The sequence below is a fragment of the Salvelinus sp. IW2-2015 genome, linkage group LG12, assembly GCF_002910315.2.
Source record: "Salvelinus sp. IW2-2015 linkage group LG12, ASM291031v2, whole genome shotgun sequence".
NCBI classification, from domain to species: domain Eukaryota; kingdom Metazoa; phylum Chordata; class Actinopteri; order Salmoniformes; family Salmonidae; genus Salvelinus; species Salvelinus sp. IW2-2015.
Window position 1 is genome coordinate 6,505,099 of NC_036852.1, and position 26,113 is coordinate 6,531,211.

General features: G+C 43.5%; 1 protein-coding gene across 2 annotated transcripts in view; it reads right to left on the minus strand.

Moving 5' to 3' along the window:
* The window catches only part of nlgn4xa (neuroligin 4 X-linked a), a 67,328-nt gene extending 50,576 nt beyond the window's left edge, over positions 1-16,752 (minus strand). For both annotated transcript variants that reach the window (XM_023997712.1, XM_023997711.1), the window contains exons 1-2: positions 16,386-16,752; positions 6,268-7,050 (exon numbers count right to left, since the gene is read on the minus strand). In XM_023997712.1, coding sequence (XP_023853480.1) covers positions 6,268-6,775 — 508 coding nt within the window. In that variant the 5' untranslated portion in view covers positions 6,776-7,050; positions 16,386-16,752. The remainder of the gene's footprint in view (positions 1-6,267; positions 7,051-16,385) is intronic.
* Between the last annotated feature and the right edge of the window lie 9,361 nt (positions 16,753-26,113).

Genomic DNA, 26,113 nt, shown 5'->3' on the forward strand with positions numbered 1-26,113 from the left:
AGTTTTAATGACTCCAACCAAAGTGTATGTGAACTTCCGCTTTCAACTGTATGTACACATTATTAAAGTGGCATTACTTAAAGTGACTAGAGATCCTTTCATTAAAGTGACAGTGATTGGGTCTCAATGTAGGCAGCAGCCTCTCTGAGTTAGTGATTGCTGTTTAGCAGTCTGATGGCCTTGAGATAGAAGCTGTTTTTCAGTCTCTCGGTCCCAGCTTTGATGCCCCTATACTGACCTCGCCTTCTGGATGGTAGCGGTGTGAACAGGCAGTGGTGTGGGTGGTTGTTGTCCTTGATGATCTTGTTGGCCTTCCTGTGACATCGGGTGCTGTAGGTGTCATGGAGGGCAGGTAGTTTTCCCCCGGTGGTGCGTTGTGCAGACCGCACCACCATCTGGAGAGCCTTGTGGTTGAGGGCGGTGTAGTTGCCGTACCAGGCGGTGATACAGCCCGGCAGGATGCTCTCGATTGTGCATCTGTAAAAGTTTGTCAGGGTTTTGGGTGACAAGCCAAATTTCTTCAGCCTCCTGAGGTTGAAGAGATGCTGTTGTGCCTTCTTCACTACACTGTCTGGGTGGGTGGACCACTTCAGTTTGTCTGTGATGTGTAAGCTGAGGAACTTAAAACTTTCCACCTTCTCCACTGCTCTCCCTTCGATGTGGATAAGGGGGTGCTCCCTCTGCTGTTTCCTGAATTCCACGATCATCTCCTTTGTTTTGTTGACATTGAGTGAGAGGTTGTTTTTCTGACACCACACTCCGAGTGCCCTCACCTCCTCCCTGTAGGCTGTGTCGTCGTTGTTGGTAATCAAGTCCACTACTGTTGTGTCGTCTGCAAACTTGAATGCTGAGCTGTAGTCAATGAACCACATTCTTACATAGCTATTCCTCTTGTCCAGATGGGATAGGGCAGTGTGCAGTGTGATGGCGATTGCATCGTCTGTGGACCTGTTGGGGAGGTATGCAAACTGAAGTGGGTCTAGGGTGGCCGGGAAGGTGGAGGCGACATGATCCTTGACTAGTCTCTCAAAGCACTTCGTGATGACAGAAGTGAGTGCTACCTACGGGGTGGTAGTCATTTAGTTCAGTTATCTTTGCCTTCTTGGGTACAGGAACAATGGTGGCCATCTTGAAGCATGTGGGGACAGTAGACTGGGATAGGGAATGATTGAATATGTCTGTAAACACACCAGCCAGCTGGTCTGCGCATGCTCTGAGTGCGCGGCTAGGGATGCCTTCTGGGCCAGCAGCCTTGCGAGGGTTAACAGTCCGGCCCACGGAGAAGGGGGGGGGGGGGCGCAGTCCTTGTTAGCAGGCCGCGACGGTGGCACTGTATTATACTCAAAGTGGGCAAAGAAGGTGTTTAGTTTGTCTGGAAGCAAGACGTCAGTGTCCGTGACGTGGCTGGTTTTCTTTTTGTAGTTCGTAATTGCCTGTAGACCCTGCCACATACGTCTTGTGTCTGAGCCGTTGAATTGCGACTCTACTTTGTGTCTGTAACGGCATTTTGTTTGTTCGACTGCCTTGTGACAAATAACATTTGATTTGATTTGATTTAGTAGTGTTATGACCTCAAGGCATTAGAGACACTGAGGTAATTTCCATCGCCAGCCCGGTAACAGTGTGTGATTTATGAATACAGAGGCTGTATGGGTTGTAATAGTGTCTGTACTGTAATGTGCAGGTAGTGTTAGACCCCTTCTCTACAGGGGTCTGATTTGGGTCTTAGGTTATTTGAGATGGACGTGTTGTTAAGATGATGTGATTAGCCATTGCTAGATCTTCAACTGGACCGTTAGCCTGCCGTGGTGTGAGAATACCTGGTTGATTATAGACTTCATTCTCAGATAGGCACTGCAGATTGACTCACTGACAGACCCATCAGAGTAATAAGGATGATCATTAAGATTAAGACAGCTGAGACAGGAGTAGCATCGTGTAACATTGAGTAGCCACTTTGCTGGTGTCAGACTGTGGTTGCATCCCACCTGCCTTCAAGAGAAACCACATGATTAGACATGTGGAAGATCACATGATTTCACATGTCAAAACGTCTTTTTGGAACACTTTGCGTTCCACTGGGCACGCACTGGTTGAATCAATGTTGTTTCCATGTCTTTTCTATGAAATGACGTGGAACCAAGATGGAATAGACGTTGAACTGACGTCTGTGCCCAGTGGGATGCGCTCACATGTTTTCACGTGTAGTTTCATGTGATCACATGTTGCTTTACACGTTATCACATTAACTTCACATGAGATCACGTGATCACATGAAAACATGTGTTTTTGGAACACTTAACGTGTTCACGTGAAATTCGTGTGATCTTCCATAAGGGCCTATCCTCTAGAAAGTCCACTATATTTGACCAAAGTCCTATAGGCCCTGGTGACAAGTAATCACTATACAGGGTATAGGGTGCCATTTGGATTGCATTCTAGTTCCAATTAAAATATTATCTCATTTAAAGATAGCAACAAACATTGCTATGATAACTGTTTGTTTTGACACTATGTTGGTCTGGTGTCTCTGAGGCGCTAGATCGCTAGCTGGTTAGTACATAACGAGGCCTAAGGCTTGACACACACACACACACRCGCGCGCGCGCGCACACAACTGAACAGGCCTGTAATCTCACAGTTAATGGTATCTCGAGCTGCACAAACAAAGGCAAGTGGCATGTCAGTTTAACGCAGCAAAGCATTAACTCCCACATCTGTCCTGTACAGAATGTCCATACACACACCCACACACGTGCACGCACACATGCATGCACTCGCGCGCACACTCACTGTACGACCATCAGACAGACACCCAGCGCATCTGTCAGACCAGATGAAAGAAGAATCCCGTCTCAGTGTTTGACTGAGTCTTGGTTTGTTTGTTGCCCTTGAAAAAGTCAAAGGGAAAACTGAGAGCATGCAGAGTTGTCCAAGGTTTGTAGTGATGCACGTCTTTGGAGTCTGCATCCCAAATGGCACCCCATTCCCTATAGTGTGCTACTTTTGACCAGAGCCCTCTTCCTCTTCCCTAAAGAGGCACCCTAGTCCCTATAGTGTACCAACTTTTCACCAGAGCCTTCTGGGTGCCATTTGTGCAGTCTCATGACCTAGCCTGGAGATATTGTACTCTCTCTGCCTGCCTGGCCTTGCCTGCCTCTCCATGCGTATGACTGGCTGTCTGAATCGCACACTCACCACAGACAGACTGGCAGCTAATAGCTCAGGCTCCAGTGCTGTGAACCCAACTGGGATTGGCAGGCTACTTATGCTCAGAGAAGGGCCTGCGTCCCAAATGGCTCCCCATTCCCTTTTAGTGGACATTCCCTATGGGCCCTGGTAAAAGTAGTGCACTATATAGGGAATAGGTTGCCATTTGGGAAGGGCCCAAAGAGCACGGCTCTCTCTTACACAAGCCACTCACACAAGAAAAAGCACTAGGGCAAGGTAAACCTACTATAATACTGTATTGAGCTGTCATTCATGCCCTGTCAATGTATTTGTTCTCTTTCTTCAATGCACTGTAGCTTTACTCCCTCCTGTGTTTCTATGCAAAGGAGAATTGGATTTATAATGAAATACAAGAATACAGGTTATCTGCTGCACTATCCGATTGATGGATGTGAGTCTGAAATGGCACCCTATTCCCTATATAGTGCACTACTTTTGACCAGAGCCTCATGAACAGTGCCAAGTACAGTTTGTAGGGAACAGAGGGTCATTTTGGATGTACTGTAGCCAAGATGTGGGCCACAGCCATACACCCCTATAACCAACAAAGATCTGATAAATCACAGGCCATTATCTCTGGGAGCACATATGCAGGTAACAAGCAATACATTTATTGTAATTTCTGCTTTCTATTTCTGTTCCAGTGTTGAATAGTAAAACAGAACTAATGTAGGAGGGTGTTCATAATTAAAGATGGAGAGAGAAAGAGATGAGACCTGGGATGTGTCCCAAATGGCACACAATTCTCTGCATAGTGCACTACTTTTGACCAGAGCCCTATGGGCCGTGGTCAAAAGTAGTGCACTACATAGGGAAAAGGGTGCCATTTGGGACGCGGACCTGCTGTGGTATTGTCTTCTCACCCAGAAGAGCCCTCAAGAGGCTCCATATTCACTCTGATTAATTCACAATAAAACAGGTTTACCTCCCGGGTCTCCGCAGTAGTACCCACTGCAGAGGAAGATAAAGCCAGCTCCAGTAACAGCTCCAGGAGCTATCATACACACACACACACACACACACACACACACACACACACACACACACACACACCACACAACCACACAACACACCACAGACATACAAAACACACACACACACACACACACAGAGACTGCAGCTTTTTTTGTCTGCAGACAACATAACCCTAAATTAAAGAGCTTGGCATTAAATACATCCAAATTCGACTTTTCACAAGCCAACCTTGCTAGCCAAACAGAATTCACCACCACATGCAAATAAAGGATACAAAAGAACAGAACTTGTGCAGGTTTATAAATATTTTATATATGGCGTAGTCTTTGGTACTTAAATCAGATGAACAATGGAAGGCCGTTATTATCTGTCGTCATTTCAAGAGGACAACTACAAACTATAATCTTTTTCTGATCCGAGTGTCTGGATGTCTCCACATTACACAGGATTTGAAAAGGCCAACTCTGAGGGCGTCTGTAAGGATGATGGGCAGCGGCAGTATGGAGGAGAAGAAGATGAACAGAACAGGGAGAGAGAGTTGTCTTCCATGTAGCACTGACTGACTCCACAAGAGGAGACAGAGGCTGTGTCCCAAATGGCAAACGTGGTGCACTATGTAGTAGGGAATAGGGCCCTGGTCAAAAGTAGTGCACTATGTAAGGGAATAGGGTGCCATTTGGGATGCAGACAAAAATAAAAAAATAAAAAAATAATATGGAGAGAGTTCTTGACTCCTGAAGAGGAGCTGTTGAGTTTTTCCTTCAGGCCAATTGCCTTAAGCTAAGAACTGTAGCGTTAGTTCAGGAGATTTTTAATACATCAACATTCATGGCCTGCATTCATACATTTTAATGCCAGCAAACATATCCTAATATACTGATACTGAAATTGCCTTCTTTCGGTAATTGACATCTATGAATTCAGGTTAGAAGGCATAATGTGTGCAAACGAAAGATACCTGAGGTTAGTTATATTACCTGAGGGGCTAATATTACCAATACACAGAACAAGGAGTTCAGAGAACTGTGTTAAAACAATGCATAGACAGCAGCAACTGTCTGTCCACAAGAATTCTAACCCTTGATCCATCCACTCCACTTCTACAACCATATCTTTCCTATCACATTATTGGCAAAGCCACACTACAACAGAAATGACTGGATAGAATGGATACACTTGGACATCCTACATATTTGAGTCCAGTTGCCTACATGTAAATGAAAAATTGCACACAGGGAACAGAGATTTCAGTTCACGCCAGTGATTATAAGAACTGTTCTTATAATTCTCTGGAGATTGTGAAATAGTATGTCAGAGTAACGACCCAGGCATCCGGACTGGGATTGTCAGATTATCTATCGCCTTCTGTGTTATTTAATCTCGCAAGAGCTCTGACTAAATGTAGCATAGAGAGAGGTCTAGAGTTCAGTATGAATACATTGGAGAATTCTCTTCACATTGACCTTCATAGACCGGAAAGAGTCTGTCTCTTCAGAAGASMCAGCRACAGCCCAGCAACAGTTCATGGTTGACCTTAAACGTCTGTGTTCCAGTTGCACTAAGTTAACCAACTCTTTATTTTCTTTTATCTTGCTGTAGGAGTCTGATGGTGGGGCCTGAAGGGGGTAAGTGCATTACATCAGTGGTGTAAGTGTCAGAACTACTCCGAGTCAGGAGTGCTCACTCAAACCTCAAACGGGACTTCTGCACTGCACCCAATTCAACAGGAGAGAAGGTTGACTGCTACAGAATAGAATAGACAGGAGTGGGAAATCATACGCCCTCAGACAGTCAGGAGGTCTAAATATCCATTTTCTCTCTCTATYACACCACATACAGTAGTCCACATTCATTTCAAGCCTTCAGTCAAAAAATCACTGTGCCCTTTGGTAAAAGTATCGCACTTTGATCAAAAGTGCACCACCGTTTCTGGTTCAAGGAGTTATCCCAGCCACTTTGAACTGCTTCAGAACAAATGGACCTGCAAAGTGAAATGCCAAAACAAACAAAAAGGCAAACAGAGGATAACAAGATATTTGTGTTAATCAAGGTGTGACATACCATCCTCAGTTGGCACGTAAATGTTTAGGTACAGGCAGTCCTCGTTCTGATCCTGCATATAGGTTACCACTGTATCCAAGTTGGCTGTGAACCACACCGGCAGCATATCGTTGAGTAACTTTTCCTCCAGGTACTGTGGACACACAGGGGCGAACTGGGTAGCATTCCTGATCCCAGGCCAGGACATGGGCGGCTCGGGGGGCTGGAAGCGTCTCTCCCCTGTAGGGGCCAAAGCGTACGGGATCCCCAAGTACTGCTCCACGGGCCCTAGGATCTCATTGGGCAGCGTCGTCTTTAACCCCCGCAGCTTCCCGTAATTCGTGGTGACAACAGGGTGGACTGGGGTCTGAGCCACGACCGGCAGACACACAGACGTTAACAGGAAGCCAATCCGTAAGAGAAGGTAGACCTTAGATAGGTAGACCATCCCCATTCCATGGGCTATAGTGGCTCCTCCAGAGCTCAATGGAGAGGTACTGGTTCCCCCTGGCCTGGCTCCCCTCAACATGCTCCTGCTGCGCTCAGCCAGGCAGATTGTGGTTCTGGAAGTTCCGGAACTCCTCTCCCACCCCCCACAGCAACCCAGACCAATAACCTGCTCCTCAGGCTGTGATTGACAGCTGACAGACAGAGCTCCAGCCAATCAGAGCAGTTTTGTGCAACTCGGTGCCCCCCATCCCAAGAGAGTGGGTCTACGTGTAGGTCATTGGTCGGGGGTGCAGTGCCTGTATTTGTCTCCAGATGTCTTTGCTCGTCGACCCAGTTCCAGCTTGGTTGGTTACCCTGCAGGGAAGACAGAATGGGACATGTAAGTTAATCCTCGACACATCAAAGGCTACATACAGTATGATGTCCAAATCCCTTCCAATAGATGTCCACTTGTTGAGCATATAGCAAATATATGACTGCAAGTCCCCTCTGTGTATGATCAAAATGTACAAGAGATGCAAAGCATGAAATTGTATCTTTCTAACAAATCAATAACATGGAATAGAGAACAACATAAAAGTGTGGTTTCGAGTGGAATCAACAACAGAGATACTATATTGGCAAACTGCTTTATTACCTTGTGTGACCTTGTGTGACATCATCGTTATGGTCAGGATAACATTGCACATAGCAGCAGTTACACTAAAAGAAAACTCCAAGGCTGCATCCCGATGATTTTCCACCCATTTCCCTAAAGTGTGCACTTGCACACTTGCCATTATGGAGTTAACAATGGTGGAAACTCTCTAGCCAATGATTACACCAATCCAATGCTTGTAAATTCCTGACAGGACGTGCGCAAGTACACACTTCTGGAAAAGGGGAGAGAAAAAGTATGCAGCCCAAAACACATAAAAGAATACTACAGTTTACTATAGAATTCTGAAGTTAACTCTAGGATACTGTAGAATCCTGTAGAATCCTACACTATACTATAGTAAATACTACTGTCACGTCCTGATCTGTTTCACCTGTCCTTGTGCTTGTCTCCACCCCCCTCCAGGTGTCGCTTATTATCCCCAGTGTATTTATCCCTGTGTTTCCTGTCTCTCTGTGCCAGTTCGTCTTGTTTTGCCAAGTCAACCAGCGGTTTTTCCTAGCTCCTTCTCCCAGTCTCTGTTTTTCCTAGCCCTCCTGGTTTTGACCCTTGCCTGTCCTGACGCCGAACCCACCTGCCTGACCACTCTGCCTGTTCTAATCTCGACCCTACCTATCGCTGCCAAACTAACCCTGATTCAGATGACCATCCTACCCATGCTAGATTACGGAGACATAATTTATAGATCGGCAGGTAAAGGTGCTCTCGAGCGGCTAGACGATCTTTACCATTCTGACATCATATTTGCCACCAATGCTCCTTATAGGACACATCACTGCACTCTATACTCCTCTGTAACCTGGTCTTCTCTGTATACCCGGCTTATTTATAAAACCCTCTTAAGCCTCACTCCCTCCTATCTGAGTTATCTACTGCAGCCCTCATCCTCCACATACAACACCCGTTCTGCCAGTCACATTCTGTTGAAGGTCCCCAAAGCACACACATCCCTGGGTCGATCCTCTTTTCAGTTCGCTGCAGCTATCGACTGGAACGAGCTGCAACAAACACTCAAACTGGACAGTTTTATCTCAATCTTTTCATTCAAAGACTCAATCATGGACACTGTTACTGACAGTTGTGGCTGCTTATTGTGATGCATTGTTGTCTCTACCTAATTGACCTGTTGTGTTGTTGACTGTGCCCAATAATGTTTGTACCATGTTTTGTGCTGCTACCATGCTGTGTTGTCAAGTGTTGCTGCCTTGCTATGTTGTTGTTAGGTCTCTCTTTATGTAGTGTTGTGTTGTCTCTCTTGTTGTGATGTGTGTTTTGTCCTATATTTATATTGTATTTATTTATTTTAATCCCAGGCCCCTGTCCCCGCAGGAGGTGTTTTGGATTTTGGTAGGCCGTCATTGTAAATAAGAATTTGTTCTTAAATAAAGGTTAAATAAAAAAATGAATTGCCTGGTACGGTTTGGCTCTGACCTGGTTTATGAACTTTCACCTGTCCCCGACCTGCCTTTTGCCTACCCCTTTTGTTATAATAAATATCGGAGCTCAACCATCTGCCTCCTGTGTCTGCATTTGGGTCTCGTCTTGTGCCCTTATAACTACAGTATTATCCACACACATAAAAACGGTAGTAAATACTACAGAAATGTCTGCAAAAACACTACGGTTCACAAAAACACTAAAAAAAAAAATATAGAAAATACGACAGTATTTTATTTACATATACCCTACCCATTCCCCTCCCCATATCCCAATGTGTGCCCACCTGTAAGTGACAAACCTACATGCCAAGTATAGACCATATTTTGTGCTTTGAAATCTCTGTTCAGAACCCAGTTCTACCTACCTGCAGGTTATGGAACATTTGCTTAGTGTATAGCATTTCTCCAGTAGGTTTCCTCAAGGAAAAAGCTCCCTACTACTATGTCAGATATAATAAAACAAAAACACTATACTAAATACTACAGTAATGTCCACAAACACACTAGAGTAAATATTACAGTATACTGCATTATATTCTGAAAAATACGCTATAGTAATTACTATAGTACATCCTACTCTTTTTTTTTACCACAGTATTTATACTATAGTAAACTGTAAACACTACAGTATACTACATTAAATATGAAATACTAAAATACTATAGGACTACAGTGAATACTGTTTACTGTTTACATACACTTAGGTTGGAGTCATTAAAACTCGTTTTTCAACCACTCCACAAATGTCTTGTTAAAACAAACTATAGTTTTGACAAGTCGGTTAGGACATCTACAGTCGTGGCCAAAAGTTTTGAGAATGACACAAATATTAATTATCACAAAGTGTCTTTAGATATTTTTGTCAGATGTTACTATGGAATACTGAAGGATAATTACAAGCATTTCATAAGAGTCAAAGCCTTTTATTGACAATTACATGAAGTTTATGCAAAGAGTCAATATTTGCAGTGTTGACCCTTCTTTTTCAAGACCTCTGCAATCCGCCCTGGCATGCTGTCCATTAACTTCTGGGCCACATCCTGACTGATGGCAGCCCATTCTTGCATAATCAATGCTTGGAGTTTGTCAGAATTTGTGAGTTTTTGTTTGTCCACCCGCCTCTTGAGGATTGACCACAAGTTCTCAATGAGATTAAGGTCTGGGGAGTTTCCTGGCCATGGACCCAAAATATCGATGGTTTGTTCCCCGAGCCACTTAGTTATCACTTTTGCCTTATGGCAAGGTGCTCCATCATGTCACCAAACTGTTCCTGGATGGTTGGGAGAAGTTGCTCTCGGAGGATGTGTTGGTACCATTCTTTATTCATGGCTGTGTTCTTAGGCAAAATTGTGAGTGAGCCCACTCCCTTGGCTGAGAAGCAGCCCCACACATGAATGGTCTCAGGATGCTTTACTGTTGGCATAACACAGGACTGATGGTAGCGCTCACCTTGTCTTCTCCGGACAAGCTTTTTCCCAGATGCCCCAGACAATCGGAAAGGGGATTCATCAGAGAAAATGACTTTTCCCCAGTCCTCAGCAGTCCAATCCCTGTACCCTTTGCAGAATATAAGTCTGTCCCTGATGTTTTTCAGAAGTGGCTTCTTCGCTGCCTTTCTTGACACCAGGCCATCCTCCAAAAGTCTTCGCCTCACTGTGCATGCAGATGCACTCACACCTGCCTGCTGCCATTCCTGAGCATGCGCTGTACTGGTGGTGCCCTGATCACGCAGTTGAATCAACTTTAGGAGACGGYCCTGGCGCTTGCTGGACTTTCTTGGGCGCCCTGAAGCCTTCTTGACAACATTTGAACCGCTCTCCTTGAAGTTCTTGATKATCCGATAAATGGTTAATTTAGATGCAATCTTACTGGCAGCAATATCCTTACATGTGAAGCCCTTTTTGTGCAAAGCAATGATGGCGTGTTTCCTTGCAGGTAACCATCGTTGACAGAGGAAGAACAATGATTCCAAGCACCACCCTTCTTTTGAAGCTTCCAGCCTGTTATTCAAACTCAATCAGCATGACAGAGTTATCTCCAGCCTTGTCCTCGTCAACACTCACACCTGTGTTAACGAGAGAATCACTGACATGCTGTCAGCTGGTCCTTTTGTGGCAGGGTTGAAATGCAGTGGAAATGTTTTKGGGGGATTCAGTTCATTTGCATGGCAAAGAGGGACTTTGCAATTAATTGCAATTCATCTGATCACTCTTCATAACATTCTGGAGTATATGCAAATTGCCATCATACAAACTGAGACAGCAGACTTCGTGAAAATTAATATTTGTGTCATTCTCAAAATGTTTTGGCCACGACTGTACTTTGTGCATGACACAAGTAATTTTTCCAAGAATTGTTTACAGACAGATTATTTCACTTATAATTCACTGCATCACAATTCCAGTGGGTCAGAAGATTACATGCACTAATTTGACTGTGCCTTTAAACAGCTTGGAAAAATCTAGAGAATGATGTCATGGCTTTAGAAGGTTCTGATAGGCTAATTGACATAATTTGAGTCAATAGGAGGTGTACCTGTGGATGTATTTCAAGGCCTACCTTCAAACTCAGTGCCTCTTTGCTTGACATCATGGGAAAATCAAAAGAAATCAAGACCTCAGAAAAAAACTGTAGACCTCATCCTTGGGAACAATTTCCAAACAAACAATAGTACGCAAGTATAAACACCATGCGGCCACGCAGCCATCATACCGCTCAGGAAGGAGACGCGTTCTGTCTTGTAGAGATGAACGTACATTGGTGCGAAAAATGCAAATCAATCCCAGAACAACAGCAAAGGAACTTGTGAAGATGCTGGAGGAAACAGGTACAAAAGTATCTATATCCACAGTAAAACGAGTCCTATATCGACATAACCTGAAAGGCCGCTCAGCAACGAAGAAGCCACTGCTCCAAAGCCGCCATAAAAAAGCCAGACTACGGTTTGCAACTGCACATGGGGACAAAGATCATACTTTTTGGAGAAATGTTCTCTGGTCTGATGAAACAAAAATAGAACTGTTTGGCCATAATGACCATCGTTATGTTTGGAGGAAAAAGGGGGAAACTTGCAAGCCGAAGAACACCATCCGAAACCGTGAAGAACGTGGGTGGCAGCATCATGTTGTGGGRGTGCTTTGCTGCAGGAGGGACTGGTGCACTTCACAAAATAGATGTCATCGTGAGGTAGGAAAATGATGTGGCTATATTGAGGCAACATCTCAAGACATCAGTCAGGAAGTTAAAGATTGGTCGCAAATGGGTCTTCCAACTGGACAATGACCCAAAGCATACTTTCAAAGTTGTGGCAAAATGGCTTAAGGACAACAAAAGCAAGGTATTGGAGTGGCCATTACAAAGCCCTGACCTCAATCCTATAGAAAATGTGTGGGCAGAACTGAAAAAGTGTCTGCGAGCAAGGAGGCCTAMWAACCTGACTCAGTTACACCAGCTCTGTCAGGAGGAATGGGCCAAAATTTACCCAACTTATTGTGGGAAGCTTGTGGAAGGCTACCCAAAATGTTTGACCCAAGTTAAACAATTTAAAGGCAATGCTACCAAATACTAATTGAGTGTATGTACACTTCTGACCCACTGGGAATGTGATGAAAGAAATTAAAGCTGAAATGTATCATTCTTTCTACTATTATTCTGACATTTCACATTCTTAAAATAAAGTGGTAATCCTAACTGACCTAAGACAGTGGCTTTTTACTAGGATTAAATGTCAGGAATTGTGAAAAACTGAGTTTAAATGCATTTGGCTAAGGTATGTCAATTTCCGACTTCAACTGTATATACGCTTTAGTATTTTTTCTTATGGGAATCACTCCACAGTGTAGGAAACATTTCYTCATGGTTATCCATATAAAACCAGAGCACCCCATTCACAAAACTAGCCTACCTATGTCCTCCTACACTTCAATACAATCTACCACCATTCTGTTAATAGTATCATAGCCAAGCAAGGGGGGGATATACTCCAGTCTACTGAGTAGATTATTTCTCTTAGGGTACTTTACTCCACCAAGGAGCTTATGTGTGAAGGCTCATGAATAGGAGAGCTGGCCGGTTAAGAAGCCTCTCACAGACATTTGTGTCAGAAGCAGATGGCTTATGCATGCAGCAGGTAATTTCATTTCATTTCGGAGGAAGAAGAGACTCTCCTCTCTCGCCTCATTCCGCCCTCGGATGGTGTTCAGACTGAGACGACGGTGGTCTGCTTGTCAAATCAGTGACGTCGATGAGTTACTTTCCCACTCTTGTAACACAGCATGACAATGATACTCACACTGCCAGGGGGATTACATCGGATGCCTAACTGCCATTGTTGAGTTCATATATTCTGTTTGATTCTGTTTGACATCAAAATGGAATAATTAAATAAATAAGTAAAAGTTGAATGTAAGAAACAGAACCAGAATCTAAACAAAGACAGGATACGGAATGTGATCCAAGAATATGGTCCAGTTTAATGTTGCTTGAGGAAATAATAAGGTGGAATGGACTATGTTCATATATTTCAGCAGTTCCTGTATAAACGCAATACATTCAGTCTGCCTTCCTACCAGTAACACGCAAGAAAGAGAGAGTGAGGAGAAAAGGAGAGAGATGGAATATGAAGAGATGGAAGAGATGGAGAGATGGGGCATACTATTCTCACTGTCTGTGTGATTACAAGAGAAAAGTATTTTGAATTTCAGTATAGGCTGAATCCATCATTTGCATTTTAATTATTATAAAACATGTGGTTCAGGGAGCTGTATCTCCTCACTGAAATAGGTAGTCAGTAGAAAATGTCCTTGAACGGACAAAAAAAAAAACACCACTAAGCAACGTCCCAAATGGCACCCTATTTCGTATATAGTGCACTACTTTTGACCAGGGCCCATTGGAAATAGGGTGCCATTTGGGAAGCGAACCAAACAAAACTCAACATGAACTTTACTTGACCTTCTCATGATGCACATACAGGACATCATTTACTGGCCTCTTAAAGATGGTGATAAACACGACACAATAGAAAGGAAGCCAGACAGAGATCCTTGACAACCAATAAAGGAATGATATTTATCAAAGTTGACAGTACTGAACACAAAGATATTGTCAACCGCTGAGCCCACACTGGAAAAAAGTGTGTGTGTGTGTGTGTGTGTGTGTGTGTGTGTGTGTGTGTGTGTGTGTGTGCGTGCGTGCGTGCGTGCGTGCCATTTGTAATGATAGTTTTGTTGACAATTCATGTTGAACTTGGACGGAGCAAATACTTTTTTTTTAAAACAGGATTGATTTGATAAGGATAGCTCATGACGTTGTGATACTGTAATAACCTTGCTCTATGTAACCATGCCAGCAGACATGGGTAAAATGTGTATTCCAGTAACATCCAAATATCAATTTACTAAATAGGATGGGATGCATGTAACAAAGTGCTAAACTATTGAACTTTACTTCAGTAGGCTAACACTGTGTAGGTCCTGTGTGGCTCAGTTTGTAGAGCATGGCACTTGCAAGGCCAGGGTTGTCGGTTTGATTCCCGCTGGGGCCACCCACATGAAAATGTATGCAGGCACAATAATCACTTTGGAGAAAAATGTTTGCTAAATTATGGATAATTGTATATTATAATAATACAGTTGTTTTATGCAGTCTTACAGTGAATGGCTATGCCTACTATTGGATTCCAAATTGAAATGCTGTACWGTGTATTTGGATAGGCAGGCCTACGTTCTATTTTGACACTTATGCCATGTTATACCCAGAATGTCGTCTATAGGCCTGTCACCCACAGGCCTATTCTTGAGGAAAATTGCACTAGTGAGGTAAAATGTCTCCAATTGTGAATGAAATGTCTTATTTTCTGATGGGGAGGCCTGACTGACTGACTCAAATAGGTCTATAATGATGTCACCAACTGGGAGAGCTATGATAACAGTGTGTCACTCCAAATATGTAAAGTGTATTTAAAAAAGGCCTAATGTTCAAATARTGTCAAAGGTAAGCCTATTTGGTAACACTTTCCATAAAGTACATACCTACGATGCTTTATAACGTCTTTTGTGATGCATTAATACACTTACATTGTGTTATGACAATATAGACCAATTATTTACAATAAGTATTTGGGTTGAGACCTGATGCCTCTCCGAAGCTTTCAGTCTACCATCACATCTAATCAAAAATGCACGCAGGCCTATTAGGGACCAGAATGTTGACCTTTCATTCATTACAAATAATACTGTTAAAGCCTGTTACATTTCTAACAATGTCTATAATATTATTCTCGGTGTCAATTCGAATAGCACAAGCCTATTTATAATCTGAAAGAAGGCAAGGGGCTGGTGGAACAGCTTGAAGAATCATTCATAGGAGAGTGACAGCCTTCTCTCATGCTTGTCCGCCTGCGTACTGGAGGTTACAGCCTACATGGACATGAGAATAAGATATCTTGCTTTCGCGACGACTAAAAATCTTAACGATCTTAAAATGAAACCAAGATAAAAAAGGGCGTACAGTTTTCAAGGTAACAGAACATATCAGGATTCGTTAAGGTGAATGTTCAAGACAGTAGCCTACGCATTTCTTCCAATTCGTCTCATCCCCAAATATCTACCAGATATCCACAGTACCATCTTGTGGTTCTCCGCTGAACTCACTCTGGTGATGTGGTGCCAGATTCAGCCTGGATGGGAATCTGCAGTCTACAATGCACCTCACACCTTTTGATAGGTATACGGAGGTGTTCAAGTTATGCTGAATGGTGGGTCAAACACACGTTCACTGCAAGACACTCCTCTTCCATTCTAAAAGCCTGCTATTGTGTGCAATATAGATGACAGTCAGACAGACAGACAGACAGACAGAGACAGACAGACAGTGGACCTGGCCCTTCAATACTGATGGTGAGTGTATGGTTACAGTTGCACTTATAGCCTATATTCTTAAATGGCATTAATTATGGCATCTCCATAGCAGTGCTGCCAAGAGCCGCTTTGTCGTCTGCAGGGATTAAATAGCATTCTGTTCAAACACAGATAGCCCTTTCCAAGGGCTTGTGTGAAATAATGTGGCCACAGCCGATTAGGGTTATGAATGGCATGTCCCTTAGGCTATAATACGTTTTTTGCGCGTTTTTCTCCATAGCCAATTTGTCATTATCGAATCCAACGCATGTTGCTGTGGCGCTTTACATAAGAAGCGAATAAACCACAATTTGATCATTCTGGCTTTGAGCAAAGAAACCCCTCAACACGTCTTTAAAGTGCGTAGAGCATGGCTCAATCGTCTTTCCAATGCCAGGCGATTTCGTTCAACACATGGTTTGTTTTCATAATTACATTGAATAATGATCATACACATTTCTGAAAAACAGGTTGCGCGCCACGCACTTTAAGCAAATGACAAAAATGAATTCCCTGTGGTAGTCAAGCTCTTCTCAAAATGTCTGCAGCGCGAGTCCGGACAAGCCATATAATCGGAAAGCCGCCAGAAAACAGCCAGAAAACAAACAAATTATAGGTGGTCTAAATTAAACTAAACTGTGTGAAAAAGAAAATGGGTTTACTAACTATTTGTAGGCTARTAACAAGACTTACCTTTGCGGTATTCCCACTGTGTGAATTTAGCTCGTAGTCCTGACTTCAAGGGATGTGATACTAAAATATACACCACCACACCGGAAAAAATAAAACTCCACAGTGTGCGCTCCTCTGAAAATCCCAACGTGACAGTGGGGTCCAGATAAAAACAGTCAAACTCCGCTTCAGGTTCTATGCAGAAAAGAAAAATTGAGCTTTCCGGTTGTTAATGACACACATAGCCTATAAGGTAATTTCAGTGAGTCGTTGTAGTAGCACGGTCAATTGTGCTGCATCTAATTGCCGTAATAGAGAGAAAGCGAGGAGAGATCGGACAGCAAAGACGAGAGATTTAAGGATAGAAAGACCAGGGTTGTTCAGTCGCGCGCCCCCCCCCCTCCCCCTCTCTCTATCTCTCTCTCTCTCTCACTTTCTCCCTCTCTCTAGCTCCAGTTGCTATTGGACTACACTAAATGAAATGTACAAAGCCTGCAGCCAATGGATTGCCGCATTCTCTCCATCACTGTTAACCAGCTGCCAGTATGGACCAGTTTTGGCATCCGTGAGGAAAGGACAGGAGGGTARCAGGTGTAGTAGGGCATACTGTAGTTTTGTTTTGTTGATCATATTCACCCAGGCTGGCTGTTCGACCCATGTAGGTACCTGTAATGAAACGTGTATCAAATATCTATAACTAACTATTCAGCTATACAATGAGCCAATTCATTACACCTGATATGCAACGTGAATTCAGCTTAAGCAAAGTTTCGATCCAGTAGCCAAGCACTAACATATCCTATTTGAACTGTTAGTGTTTTCATATATATTTAATTAAGCTTAAATGGAGGTAATCTGCCCTTAAACTGGCTGAGACACCGTGCCCTATAGCTATCAATAACTGAATAATAACACAAAGTGAAAAAGTTATTTGGGATTTTCAACAAGCAGAGTGAAGCCAACTGTGCCAAAACGCAAGAAACAATTCTATGGAAACATACAATACTTTTGAGTCATTTAGCAGACGCTCTTACCCAGAACGACTTAGAAGAGCAATTCGGGTTAAGTGCCTTGTTCAAGGGCGCATCGGCAGATTTTCAATCCAGTTGTCTCGGGGATTCGAACAAGCAACYTTTCAGTTACTGGCCCAACGCTAGAGAAAAAATGTMAAAGTTAAGTACAGTATGGATTATCCCACACATGCCGATAGACAGACCACGTGAGAAATGATCAGAGGAACCAGGAGATCTCCCTCTGAGTTCTGTTTCCAGCATAGATGAATGTGGTCGCCTCCGACAGCCTAACGTAAATTCGGATAAACAAGTTTGCTTTGCCCTCGTGTTGGTGCTAGCAAGCTAGCAAGCAGGCTAGGTAGTGCTAGGTATCAACAGCCAATCCATTCGGGACTGGAAACTATAGTGAGCTTCGACTGGTCAATAGCAACGCGATGTCACGGAGTATTTGTATAAAGTTCAGCTTTCCCCAACTTTGGTCACACGCTGTTCACTCTGCCGTGCCCATGCTTGCATCACCCAGCTTTATTGAGACGGAAATAAGGAAACCCTCACTAGCGCACCAAACCTATGTCAAATCATTTGACATTTCTGTATATTTAATGCAGAGATTAGTTTACAAAGTAGCCTAGATGTCAATTAATTTTGTGTAAATCAGTCTTTAATTCACCAAGGTGGATTAGCATGTAGCCTGTGCTGAATGGTTTTGTGAAAGGCAAAGACTTCCTGTGTTTCTCTTCAGGGATCCTCTGGCAGCACCTTMCGGTCGCTGTCCGACGTCCTTTGGTGCTGAACATTAGATCGCGGGATCCAAATTGTGCCGCTGTCCGTGGTGCTGAAATAACCTCTCGGCGCTATTTGCTTGTCTGTTTAGGCCTCCACATCTGAACTTTATACACAGGAAAACGTCACTATAGTAGGCTAATGAATTGCCTTCACGTCATGTTTACCATTTCCCCTAGGGTTGGGTTGCCAAATTCCTCATAATCACTACAACACCTCACCACAACATGATGTCGCCAGTCAGAGKTCAGTGTGGACAGAATCACATACCTTATGTCCCATGGCACACTATTCTCTACATATTGCACTATTTTTGTTAGGGATTTKGGCACTGAAGCCCTTTATCTACTTCCTCAGAGTCAGATTTACTTGTGGATACCATTTGAATGTCCCTGCATGCAGTTTGAAGGAAGTTGCCAACTAGCATTAGCGCAATTACTCCAAGTCTATGGAAACAGCTAGCATTAAAGGGATAGTTCTATCGCTCTAATTTCCTTCATACTGGACACAAAGTTAATCTGATTCTTGAGAAGTTGATAAAGGGCATCATTGCCAAAATCCCTAACAACCTTTAATCTCGAAGCCACTGCCAAGCACCATTGTTTTAAACATAGAGGTGACAAAACATCACTGAACGTATTATTCTAATCTTGGCCACAACACACACGACACACGCACACGCACACGCACACGCACACGCACACACACACACACACACACACGCACACCGCACACGCACACAGCACACGCACACACACACACACAACACACACACACACACACAACACACACACACACACACACGCCCCTGTACAGTCTACCTAAGGTAAGTGTCACGCAGAACCATCCAACATTCTAGTCAGAAATATAAACATTCCCATCACATGGTAACAATGACATTCTCATTTTTGTTATTTTTATTCATACAAATTTCGATGCGTTCTGGTCATCTTTTAAGCCAATCAACTGCTGTGAAACTGAACGTTTGCCAAGTCTGTAGACGACAACCATTCTCTCTCTTGACATTTTGAACGCACTCTTCTTATCTCAATATAGCTTTACCTCTTCCTGCAGTTACTGTATAAAGGCAGAATCTATTAGGTGTGTCCCAGAGGAGGCTGGCGGGAGGGGCTATAGGAGGACGGGCTCATTGTAATGGCTGGAATGGAATCAATGGAATGGTACCAAACACGTCAAACAAATGGAAACAGTGTGTTTGACTCCCTAGAGTTCATTCCAGCCATTACAATGAGCCCGTCCTATAGCTCCTCCCACCAGCCTCTGGTGTATACTGTATCAACCACCATTGCGTAGATTCACTCATACAAWATTTGTGATGTTTGAGTTTCTCCGAGAAATCCAGCATTTCCAACGGCACTGCCAACCGCATTGTGCTTAAATTATAACAACTTTTTCCTTTTTCCTATTTAGGAGGAATGATTTACATAAAACATAGACCCCAATTCTATCTCCACAATAGTGTTTGGAAAAACTTCCAACATCTGTATCATTTGGGTTGAGCATTGAACACCACACTGCACACCAGTCTAAGTTATATTGAAACAGGAATTACTTACAGTCTTTAGTTTGGGTATCTACTTGGCTTAGTAAATATATAAAATCAGAGTTGCTATACGAATATTAACATGTCTGTTAAATAGRAATGAACTCATGATTAAATCATTATTTAATAACTCCCTCTGCCTAGATAAATTAAAGGGGATTCTTTAAAGCAAGACATTTTTCAACAGTTACAGGTTTCTTTCGGATTATAATGTTATGCAAATGATTTTAAAAAACAGTTACTGGAGACAAGAGATGCTAAAGCTACTGTAATAATGAAATATTCATGTCCTTTTCCTTTTTAATCAAATGAACAGGAACACAACAGGTCAATGGTCACACCGGTAGACATACAGTAAGGAGCTAAGTGACATTGGAAACTGTTTGGTATCTGCCCCTGCATGTCAGTGGTATGTTTACTCTAAAAGACAAAGCTATTGCTGGATTTTCAATAGTGTTCTTTTTCTCCTGACTCTGGCCTTGGCTCCTCCTTGTTCTTACTGTGATCGTTGTAATTGAATGAGGAAAGTGAGGTGCCCAGACGACTCTGAGCCTCATGAACTTGGAGTGATTTTATGCCCATCGGGGTTGCCCCCACCTCTGRACATGGAAAGTCCAGACCTTTGATCCAAATCACAAAKSGCGKCTGCCACAGCAAGTGAGCACGATAGACAGAAACAGTTTGTTATACACTCAGATAGAAATAGGTTTGGTAGATATCCAACCTAACAAAAGACCCCGATCACAATAATGAAGAAAGGTCAAAGTCCTCTGACTATCGCTGTTAGGTATTTCTTACTGGATTCTCTCTCGTCATTTACTGTACCACTGATCCTCTTTAGCCGCATCTATGATGTCTTGACTATAGTGTACATGTTGGTTCCTGGTCATCTATGACCTCTACTGACTCACCATTTCCCAATCAACTTGGCTATGATCACCACAAGTCATCTCCAGTCACACCCTCTTCTATGACTGAATCTGGATCCTACAGTAACATACTGGATCCCGGTGTGGTGAATTAATGAAGTTCTCTGTATGTCTGGTCTACAGTAAAATGGCTTTCAGCTAGATTATGATGATCTGTAACACAGTGGGGAGGAGTGTGAAATTCCTCCATTCTGAGGGTGATTAGGAAGTCTTTAGCCTAGCTAATTTGTCAACGAGAGGCCCCTTCAACGGTTGGACTGTGAATAAGGCCTGGGATGCTCAATAAAGGACTCTGTTAATCAGGGGAATGAGATGACGAGGACTGTTGGATTCCCCGTGGATTCAAGATCCCCTCCTAAATGGGGTTTATGATGATTGGCTGGACTCGGGAACAGATTGTAAATCATTAGGAGCAATGACTTCTGTTGTCACAGGGGTAGCCTTCAATCTTTTCTCCATATCCATATTTTTGTGATGATTTGTTTCACATTGTATGGTTTCATACTTTGTTTATCGAACATTACTGTAGTGTAAAATGTAAACCGGCCTCTAAAAGTAACGTGTGTGCTATACCTTTGTACCTTCCACTTCAGTTGGTGATTACCTAAAAGAACATGCAATGCTCTCTTACCTAAGCCCCTAAGTCACGTCTTGTCCTGGGTGGCTGTGGAGTGTGAAATATGGAATGCACAGGAGGCCTCAGGTTCTATCATGAGGAGTCTTTGCAGAACACCTGAGCCCGTATACATAAAACAGTGTGCTGATCTAGGATCAGGTCTTCTCTGTCAATATAGTCTTATTCATTATGATCTAAAAAGGCAAAACTGAGAGGGTCTTCCATAGTGGGCTTCAGTGGATGACAGCTTCTTTCAACATTTATCCACAGAGTTTCTGTCTGTCACTGTTTTAGGGAAGGGTTTCTCAGACCCAGAGTAAGCCTAGCAAGAAGCATATTTCATAGATTTTTGCCATTTAAAGTGCTTTTTACTCTAGGATTAGGCTTAATCTGTGTCTGGCAAACCGGCCCTAGAGTTTGTTTGTTTAAGTGTGTTAGTTTGGATCAGTAGCATCGATGTCAAGATCATTGAGGGGCAGCGGGACAAACATGGCAACATGGAGTGTTTCCTGACAGGCTGCGGCCTGGGCACACACACACTGTTGATGGAAATGCTCACGTACTTACCCTCGGCTTTATGCAAAACATGTTATGATTGCCACTGCCATGAAAAACAATGGTATTTTATGTATTTATTTGCCTTGGGCAATCTGAAAGCTCATTTGTTGAAGCAGCCTATTGTTGGTGTCTATCTAGGGATGTCAAAATGCTGCAGCTGCTGAATTAAGTAGCAAAACAGCTATACTTATGCATTGATTCCTTAATTTCACATTTGTGAACACCGATACACATCAGAGAAATGCCATCGACATTTTAAAGGTTTTCAAGCCAAACCAAAATCCAGTATGAGCACCAAACACGGTTAAATACATGGTTCCAATTTGTCATCTGCCGTAATTGTCTGTTTTGACAACACTATTCCACTCATTGAGAAGAAACCCATTACCTATTATGAAAGRCAGACATTTCATAAAACAAATCAATGACTGTGTCAATTTACAGTGAAATACCATGAAATATGGGACTGAAGCTACAGTATATTTAGATATGAGCACCAAGCATGAAATCATTCACCAGCATGTGTTTTTTTGCATTGGGACTAATAGTCTCTCTATGAAAAATAACTGTCACCCCTCAACCCCTTCTTGTCATGTATTTCACTTAGTCACATTGTGAACTTGTTAATGGTAAGGTTTGAGGCATTCCCATACTGTATACTATTCATGTAGGGGTCCATCTCACTCCCATGTTTTATACATGTTGTCACAGAGACCTGTGTAATAGACTGTGTTTGTGTCCCAAATGGCACCCTTTTCCCTATTTAGTGCACTACTTTTGGTCAGGGCCTATAGGGAAACCCATAGAGCTCTGTTCAAAAGTAGTGCACTACATATGGGATTTTGTGACGCAACCTGTGCTTTTACATATCTCTTCGTTTGACCAGAACATTCTGACCTGGTCTAATACTCTGTCGCACAAACTCAACTGCAGCTCTCTTTGCTGCAGTCGAACACACAGGGAACCAACTTTTTATTTATAAAACGCATTTTGAGAAGAGCAGATAGCTGGTCATGTATGACATCACCAWACCAGTTATATCACCCACAATTCATCTTTAAGACTTCAACTGTGAACATCTTTAAGGTAGAGGCCCAGTGGGCTCATGGGTTCTGGTCTTTAAAGCAAAGCTAAAGCATAATAGTAGCCTAGTGTATCAGTGAATTGATGACGGTCAGTTTACTAAAACAGTACAACCAGCAAACAGGGACTACAGTAGCTGATGATTCAACTCACATGGCACATACACAATGTACACGGCTCTTCTACATGGCTTGGTAATGTGAACATGGCCAGCCAAGGTGCACCTGGTGCACAGGGTCCAACCTATACACCTTTCCCAGAGGTTCTCTCTCTCTCTCTCTCTCTCTCTCTCGCTCTCTCCATTCGTTTTTTATTCATCATAAATTCTCTGAAACCACTTAGAAGGTCTTCCGTGGGTCTGGGACAACGCAGCTATAGTTGTGTAGCTCTGGGAATTCATTGGGTTTCTCTTGTTGTTGTTATTGTTATTTTGGTTGTTGTTGTTATTTTCTCTAACCTTGTCTCTAGCTCTCATACTGTTCATGACATGATGTGAGGACATGACTGGCCCATGACTGACCCATGACTGGCCCATGAGTGACTCAGAGCCATCCAKGCCGTGAAAGAGAGAGGCTGAGAATGCCCACCCCTCAGAGGCTCTGCTTTGGGCAACACTCCCTCTAACATGCAGCATCCCTTCACAACCAATGGCTCTCCACAMCCCCTGTAACTGGCATGCAGCAGCAGCACTGCCCCAGTTCTCCCTCCCGTTGTGAAAGCATTCCCGGATGGCGCTCATCCGCCTCGCCCGCACGCGCCGAGAGAGGACATGCATAAAACAAGGCTGAGCTGAGCCCCCGAGGTTAGTGTGTGGACGAGGGCACAGACGCAGAAAATTCACTGACACAGAAAACCTCTTATAAAACAAGAGAGGAAAGGATATGCTGCTGGACATGTTGGGAGTTGTATGCAGAGTGCAAAAAAAACCATCCTTTTTTTACGCCTTTGCGTGTCTTTGTTTCTATATTTCATGAGGAGTGTACTGAGTATTTCTGTTGTTGGGTACATTCTATGTAGTGTATTGTATGTAGTGTCTGCAGTAATATGACATCTTGAGGTTAGATATTGTACACGAGAGTCGTCTTCTGTATGTTTGTGGATATTACTCTAGGGTCACAGAAGCTGATCAAGGTAGGAGAGAAATCGTTCATCCAAACGCATCAAAGAAGGATAGGATAGCTTGGCTTGTGTCCATTATGATGTACAGCAGAGTACACATCAGTAAGGGACAACAGATCACAGAGGCTGAATACCAAATGGCACCCTACTCCCTACATAGTGCACTACTTTTAAACAAAGCCCCCTCCTCACCTTATGGGCCCTGGTCAAAAGTAGTGTACTAKTGTAGTGCCAATTGGGACGCATCCAGAATGAGCCTTGAACAAACAGGGTGTTGGATCCATGGGACATTTTCTTGGAACGACTTGATAGGTTTCGGTTCGGGTCGATGCAGTCACCACCTGCTGCCCATCTGTAATGTGTTGCTGGCTCCATCATTCACGTCAACACCTGTGTGCCGCCTCTCTAACCCTGCAGCTTCTCTTGGAGAAAGCTCCCTGTCCAAGCGGTTACAACTTCCTCTGCTAAGAGGGCAATAGGGGTGTCAGAGCCGTATATAGCCTTAACGTATAGTCATGGCTCTGGATGTGGTTGTCACGCCTACTCCCGCTCCGGCGCTCAACGTCGCCGGTCCACTAACCACCGGCCCTCAGTAGTGTCAGTCCTCAGGCGGTATTGGTTTAGTTTTTAATGTCCAGTACGCTTCTCTTGTTTTGTACATCTTCATGTTCCTTGTTMTTAAACCCTCCAACCGCACTTGCTTCCTGACTCCCTGCGTCTTCGTTACAGTCGTTCYTGTTTTGAAGCTGTTGTTGTTCTGTCTTGTGCGTTCACGATCAATCTTGGAAAAATAAAGTAAGAAAAAACGATGCATAATTTGTCTTCCATTATTGAAATGAGCTTGTTTTAAGATGTGACATATTGACAAAGCTACTTAACTCCATTTGAATGGGTGTCAGTTACATTAACCATTTGATGGGAGGGAGGCCTTGACCCCTGAGCTAACCTGGCGAATACAACGTCTCCATTCGGCTGAGCTAGGAAGGGGACCTTAGCTTGGACCCTCCATCAACTCTACCAGGCTCTCTTTATAGGCTACAGGAGCCTGTGTTGAGGGAAGCAGTAGTACAGTACATTACTTCCATCAAGATGCGTTCAGACGGAGGTGCTGAATGCGTTCAGACTGAGGTGCTGAATGCGTTCAGACGGAGGTGCTGAATGCGTTCCGACTGAGGTGCTGAATGCGTTCCGACTGAGGTGATGAATGCGTTCAGACTGAGGTGCTGAATGCGTTCAGACTGAGGTGCTGAATGCGTTCAGACTGAGGTGCTGAATGCGTTCCGACTGAGGTGCTGAATGCGTTCAGACTGAGGTGCTGAATGCGTTCAGACGGAGGTGCTGAATGCGTTCAGACTGAGGTGCTGAATGCGTTCAGACTGAGGTGCTCTGGTGACTTCTAGACGAGAAATGACACATTTCAATGAACCATTCATGCCATAATGAAGCTTCTGAATTAGCCACTTCTTGTTATCTCTTGAGGAAAAGCAAATCTTCCCTCATTGACATTTTTACAAGGAAACAGGCATCGCTATAACAGGAGAGTGTAGAAGTCATGCGATATAAATCAGGAACATCTTAACATGGTTCTGATTGATTAATCATTGTAGACACCAATGGTTGGGAGAATCAATTAGGTATTGAACCAGCCTCCGGCTAATAGCAACCATTTAACTGGGCCTAAACAGCGAGACTGGTGATTGCATAAATCACAATATCAACATCTGTTTGTGTGTGTGTGCGCATGTGTACRTGCGTGCGTGCTTGCATGCGTGTGTGTGTCCCAATCCTTCACAGGCATTACTGATTACTCTATCCAGCTCTAGCCACAGGATCATAAGGAGAGGCTGACTATAGTGTCCCCAGATACTCTGTCCCATCCAGTAATGGTCAGTAATTGGATCTATCTGGAAATACTGTGGTGGCAGTGCAACCCATGGGGACGCTGCCAACGATGGCTTCATTTGAAGGTGGAAATTGTGTGTGGAGATTAAAACAGTCACCTCTGAGTGTGTGTGTGTGTGTGTGTGTGTGTGTGTGTGTGTGTGTGTGTGTGTGTGTGTGTGTGTGTGTGTGTGTGTGTGTGT